The sequence below is a fragment of the Mchenga conophoros genome, linkage group LG23, assembly GCF_057382185.1.
Source record: "Mchenga conophoros isolate Kocher_MC1m ecotype Shallow Benthic linkage group LG23, M_conophoros_male_GT1.1, whole genome shotgun sequence".
NCBI lineage: Eukaryota > Metazoa > Chordata > Actinopteri > Cichliformes > Cichlidae > Mchenga > Mchenga conophoros.
The window spans coordinates 2941996-2948915 of record NC_140547.1 but is presented as its reverse complement, the minus strand read 5'-3'; the positions used below and the strand labels follow the sequence as shown (position 1 = coordinate 2948915).

General features: G+C 39.6%; 1 protein-coding gene across 1 annotated transcript; it reads right to left on the bottom strand.

Annotated features, from left to right (window-relative positions):
- Nucleotides 1-1962: 1962 nt before the first annotated feature.
- Nucleotides 1963-5955, bottom strand: ptgfr (prostaglandin F receptor (FP)). Its single transcript, XM_085265020.1, has 3 exons — nucleotides 5899-5955; nucleotides 4765-5572; nucleotides 1963-2924 (listed from the first exon to the last, which is right to left on the bottom strand). The coding sequence occupies exons 2-3, from the start codon at nucleotides 5557-5559 to the stop codon at nucleotides 2616-2618; spliced, it is 1104 nt and encodes a 367-aa protein (XP_085121146.1). The 5' UTR covers nucleotides 5560-5572; nucleotides 5899-5955; the 3' UTR covers nucleotides 1963-2615.
- Nucleotides 5956-6920: the final 965 nt, after the last annotated feature.

Below are 6920 nucleotides of genomic sequence, written 5' to 3'. Positions count from 1 at the left end.
TATGGGATGCTGTTTAAAACTACACTAATAACTGTAAAGCGACACTGTCAGCGGACTGGACCACAGTGTGGGAAACTGAAGCCACTCTGGTTATTACCCGTGTACATGTCCCCTTATAGTCAATATTACAGAACAAACAAAAATTGCATGACGAGTGTGGGAACAACGTGTGGCCGCTAGTATGTGTGTGGGACTTTTCACTGATGCCTGATAAATCTAACTTTTAAAAACTCACTCAGTCACAAACTGCACAGTTGCAGGTTTGTCATTGCAAATGCATTTTTCCCAGTGAACAGTGCTACGTTAAGCATGGATGGAAGCAAACGTCTGTTTTTATGGCCTTCTGTAGCAGGCTTATTTATTCATGTATCCCCTGTTTTCATCTGCTGTTCTGCTGTTCTGACTAACTGAGCTCGTCTTGAACCACAGGCTTAGTGAGAGACTTAAACATGTTGAGGTGGGTGCTGTTGTGGTTCCTGGTTTAAACCCCAACCAGGGCCTTTCTGTCTGGAGTTTTCATGTTCTCACTCATGGGTTTCCTCCAAGTACCCCGTCTTCCATCCACTGTCCTAAAACATGCAAACATGCATGTTAATGTTAATTCAAACCCAAATGTAGAGAATAAGCGCTGTGTGAATGTGTGATGTTAGTCCATTTCCAGTTCTGCTTTTGAAAACGATTGTTAATCAAACAATGTGTGCCCATTTATAAAGTTCTGCATGAAGTGACAGAGTGGAGCTTGGAGTGGAATGTAAGTAGACGTCTACAGTGCTTAAAGCAATGTTATAAGACTACAGTTCAGGACACTCAAAGTAAAGATTGTATCTCATATTTCTGTTTTGTCAACAGATGGGATGTAATAACTAACTAAATAATAACATGTCGTTTTAAAATGACACTCACAAAAGCAGCAAAATCCATTCTTTTTCAAAATACATAATAATTTATAATAAGAAATCACCGATTTCTTGCCTATTCTAGTCTCATATTTCAGACTCCTTGGGGCTAAAACAAGACGCACTCTGTCCTCGAAAGATGTTTTAGGTGGAGAAAACCTCACTGTGAACTCACATTATCTTGACTACAACGCATTAAAAAAAACCATTTCCACCATTTTCTCTTTAATGTTTATGGTTTGTTTTTCCATTTTCCGTTTTATTACACAGTACAGCACAAACACATTGGAAAGTTTTGTGTTGTTTTGTAAAAAAAAAAGTGTCATGATGCAGAAGCACCGGTGCGAAAAAATCACATTTACTAAGTAATAACGCACCTACCAGCAGACTACTTACTGCTGAAAGACGATCCTCTCAAAACATCTGCTTTCGTTCTGATCATGATCACACTTGAATGCAGCGTTACATACTTCAATCAGAAACTTCTTACTCTGATCATTCTTTACAACACTTTGAAAGAAAAGCACAACACTCACCCGAACCATTTAAAACATCAAACGTACTGATACAGGCAAAAATCATGTTTTCAATTGGTCCATGTTATAACATAATGCAGGCTTAAGGCTGGTACAGTATACACCATCACGTTAACAGCTCACACACTATAAAAAAAGAAAACACTTGATGACATTCAAAACACTCAATGAGCAAAAGTTTACTGTTGTGGTGAAATTGTTGGGAGAAGCTTGTTTTAAACATCAACTAGACTTTCAGCACAAAATATTTGCTTCAGGTAAAACAGTCCTAAGTACCGGTATACCCTTACTGCTTCTGGTCCTGCTAAATGCCAGGGTTGCCTCTTCTCTTTAAAAGCATGAAAGCAACATGGCTTAAGTTTGCAAAGTCGCATTTGAACAAACCACAAGACCTCTTGAATAATGTGCTTTGGACAGACAGCACCAAAGTAGAGATGTTTGGCATCAATGCACAGCCATGTTTGATGAAAACTAAGTACAGCACAATATTAGCACAAAGACATCATACTGATGTCAGCATGGTGGTGGAGGATGATCATTTGTTTTTTTGCACGCTTATTGTCTCTTGCACATCTGTGCAAACCAAATGATTAACACATTATACTGGAATCCTTATAATAAAAAGTTAACATGTAAGGTCAAAGAAGACTCAGTCACAATCAATAAATAGTAGTGCAAAGACACAGGCTGGAGCTGCACGTGGAACAAAGCCAGGAATGAATAAAACAATGTCTACGACTTAACAGTGACTGTTAGTTCGTCTCTAACACTGTGACAGTTTTTGATAGAACTTGTCTAGTGCCCCTGATGCAGAAGGCGGGGCTAAAAGTTTAGAACAAAAAGTCAATACCACAATATACAGTAATAGTGACAATTCATGGTGATCATTTTGCAAATGTTACAAGAAAACATTTGTGGTTTGTGTAAGTGCATTTTTGATAGTCTTCTAGTGTCTCAGTGCGTCTTATTCATCTGCAGGAGCTGAAATGGGATGAAACTTTGCAAAGAGGAAGAGCGCATGCAAAGGAAGAATCAAAGGAATTTTGTTTTGGACCTGGGTCACTTTAAAATTGACCTTAGGATAAGCGTTCTTTAGAAATGTCCTTCTAGTATTCCAAATGATTTTCTTTCCTTTTGTTTTTCAGCACCTTGGCGTTCTCAGATAAAAGACTCAGGACAGGGTTCAGGTGATGGATTTGATGACAACATCATGCACAGGTGTTTTACCGAGGCAGCGGCAATCAGATGACCCACTGGAGCTGCTGGTCTCCGCTGAGCTGTGGAGCATACTGCGCTGCCACCGATGGAGGGTGTAAAATTTCGAGCCACAACAGCCGTGAAGCAACACGAAGATTTTCCTGAGAACAGCCTTCCTCAGCAGGATGTAGACCCACGGGTCCAGGATCTGGTTCCACGTAGCCATGCGTATAGTCAGCAGACTAAAAGACGGAGACTCATCCGTGGCTCTGGTACTCAGAATGGTGACATGGATCTATTGGAGTGGTAGAAAAACAGTTATTCTAAATATTTATCAAATACTTTAATAGAAAACAATTTTAGACTGGTTGTGTTAGACTGGTTGTGATAGACTGGTTGTGATAGACTGGTTGTGATAGACTGGCTGGGAAGTTACAGGAAAAACGAGGTAAGATTAGTGTGTGCAATTTTGCATCTTTGTTGTTATTAAGAGATCTCTAATTCAAAGCATTTACTTTCTTTTTTTTTTTAAATATTAGAATTGCTTAATTTGAATAATAATTCAAAACCACGATTATTTGGAAGAGTCTTCAAAGCAGCTGCCATATTTTTCAGCTTGTCTGGCATCTATTGCTTGGCATCACAAGTCCTTAATTAATACATTTGCTGATTTCCACCAGTGTACAACAATTAAACATCAGACATCTTTTACATGATGATGACAAGGATAGAAAAGAACAGTGATGGAAGTGGAGAAAAACCTGTTTGTATCAAACCCTTTAAAATGCAAAGACAGACAAACAGAGCTTTCTTAGGGCACCACAGACATGCTCGGGTATAGTAGGATCTGTTTTCTCACATTCTGTCTCCGTTCCTTTTGGTGATAACAGCTATTATTTCTGCTTATTTTTTCATCACCTCTGTTTCATTTTCCTCCTTCTCATTTCCATATCATTGTCATTTTTAAAGGCCTCTCGATGGAAAACCCCGTCACCAATCACACTCGGCTCCATCACCGCTCGCCTTTATCTGGGAGTCTGCATTATGATGACTCTTCTCTCTGTCTTCATGCTCATGCTTCTGCAATCGATTTTCTTCCAAATGGTTTCATCTTATCACATTTATTGCACTTTTTTTTTTGACTTTTTGTTTTTAATTCAGTGTTTTTTAATTTAAATTTCAGTTTAAATGTTCAGTTTTAGTTTAGTTTTCATTTGTTTCAGTGTTACTTTTATTTTTTTATTGTTATGAGTGTATGGAGGCCATATGTCAGAAGCAACATTTATGGAAATCAATGTAGGTGCTAAAATAAAAACACCTTTTGAACGCCGCTGACTCACAGTCTTGCAGACATGCAGAGTGTCAGTAAACAAATCTATCAAAGTCTCATCAAGGAAGCTGAAATATTTGTATTCTTTTTTCAGTTTATGGGAGTTTCAACGATCTGGTTTTTATTTTTAATTTAACTCACTAAAATGTTTGCTCACACCTGGTTTTGGTTTTAGCATTTAGTTTTAGTTGACTATGATAACACTGTTATTAAACTACTGTGAAAATGCAAACATTACTTAAATTTGTGTGTTTAATCTAATTGACATGAACCTTTTAATCTTACTTGGTTACATTGGCTTTAATGTAATTTAATTTATTGTTTTATTTGGGAATTTTTAATTAAATAAATACTAATGCTGCAAAGAATCAGATGACTGGTAATATTTAATCTCAATTTAATTTAATCTCATTCATTTAGTATTGCTGTCATTAATATTTTAGCTATGCTCAGTTAGGCTTCTATTGTTGTGGGAGTGTGATGTGGTTTCTTGTTCTGACCTCCAGTAAGCAGCTGTTAAGTTTGCTAACAATTCTAGTATTTAAAAAAACAAACTCCCATTATTGCTGTGATGTCGATGTACTTACTCATCTTCAAAATGCATCATGGACACACTGACCAACAGCAGTAGTTTAATGATCAGAAATGCAACATAACACTGCTTTAACAAAGATATATGGAAAGGCTTTAGGTAGCAGGGAACAAATCCAGCTTAGCTTCCTCAGTGTCACTCTACGCTCTGTAATTTTTCGTTTTTCCCTGTAATTTTTAACTGTCTGTTAAAGGTGTGCTGAGGAGGTCTTACCAGTAATGGGCCCCAGCATATGCAGGACACCAGCATGATAGCCAGGAGCTGGCAGATCATCTCTATGTGATAAGGCATGCTTCTGCAGTGATGCTTGTGGCGCAGTTTGGCCTGTATTAGAACACAGCCTGTTAGCGTGTTGCAGGCAATGGAGATCAGCAGTGCCAGCAGCCCCAGCAATGAAAATAGCAGCGGCAGGAGCACATCCAGCCAGTCTTTGGTTTGCTCGATAAGGAAAAAGCACCAGCTCCTGGACCTTTGAACCTTGTAGGGCTTCGACAGCATTACAGGCAGCGCAGCCACCAGTGCAGCAAGCAGCCAGGTGACCCCAAGGAGCCTTTTCATGTGGTGTGAGGCCAACACTGTGGAGTGGAAGATAGGCTTAGTGACTCCAATGCAGCGCTCCACAGCCATAGCACTTCCCAGGAACAAGGGGCTCAAGCCAAAGAACACCATACATGCCCCAAAGATGGTGCATATGATTTGATAAGGATCAAAATTCTCCCATTTCTTTTCAGCACTGTACACAAAAAGCACCAGGGATCCATTAATGAGGTGACCCAGCAGATCTGTGATCACCAGGCTGCTGGCAAACAGCAGGAAGGATGCCCTGGACTTGGTGCGGATGCTGCTGTAGGATTTCAGCAGAATGAACAGAGCAAGGCTGTTGGAGAAGATGCCAACAGTCATAGAGATTACTGATGCAGTGATAGACAGTTCCTTCTGGAAACAGGTGTTATTGGTGGGTCTAACCTCTGACCTGCAGCTGGACTCTGAACTCCCATTAGCTGACATGGCTGGAATAAGTCTGAAAGAGAAGGTAAATGGAAAATATCTGTGTGATTCAATTAGACCAAAACAATGGTTTGGATGAAATCTACTGATAAAATTGACTTGGAAGCAAGTAAGACACAAGTTTAACATTATTAATATTTTCAAGAATAAAGCTTATATACACTTTAAACTCCTATTGCGATTGCTTTTGTAGTAATTCCCACTCATCCATTTCTCTTTCCAATAGGAACAATCAGACCACATCAGAGTGCAGTGAACGCTTCTTTCCTCAAATTCATGACCTTTTTCTGACTATTGAAGATTCCTCGGTTTGGTTGATTTCAATAAATAATTCCTTACCTCAGGTTTGGGCTTCGCTGGGATAGCTCTCCATAAGTTAAAAGCCCCCTCGTTCTCTGTCTTTAAAAACAGAAGAGACGGCAGTTAATGTTGTTCCAGTCCTTGTTCCGTCTGCGTACAGCAGGTGCCAAGTCTCGATGAGGGCGCATAGGCGAGCTCTGAGCTCAGACGCAACTCAAGAGGCTGCACACCAAGAAAGAATCTGCTTTCGTCCTCTTGTATGTGCGTTAACACTCTGGTTGGGGATTGCACCGACTGATAAAATGCTGCCAAGCTAACATGATTTAATTATTGTTATTAATGATTGTAATTATCCATGGAACGAAAAGCGTCTCCAAGTGTGAGCAAATATATCGAAAAGTTTTCCTCTCTTTTCTGTATTGTTCTATGTATTTACTCGCCCGCACTATTTACGCAGTTATCAGCAGTGTCGGTCGCGTCTCCTGAATTGAATATTCGATAACAAATGTCTTCATAAAGTTGAACCCAAGCGCCCTAAGACCACATCAGTCTTCTCTGGTGGACGTGCCCAGGCGTTTGGCTCTTCAGGGCAGTGTCCTTTTATTTGTTGCACTCCAGATTATTAGTCAACCCCGCCTTTTTTTCTCCACATGGTAAAGTGCAGCCGGACATTAAGTCATTTTTGTTCATCTGCCATCAGGCGTCTCGTTTTCCACGGAGGTCTGCTAAAGAAAGAAGCCATGACCTTAAGAAATGCGAACAAACTAAAGGCTGGTGAACTGAGCAAACCAAAAGTCCCATAAAAAGATCAGGAAAGGCCAGCGACCTTCTAAGTGCGCATTTCTGTCAGAAGAAACAACCCATTTTAGTTGTTTTTTTTCTCAGAAGTTTTAAAAGTCATGTGAAGGACATGCTGTGCTTAACATTATTTTAAAGAAGTACTAAACCAAATCATCACTGCAGTCTGTGGAGACGATGAAGGGTTTGATCGAAATCGATTCAGTGTTCAGAGCCAAAAAAGCAAATGTCATCTTATCATCACTGGCCTCATTTTTCTTCTT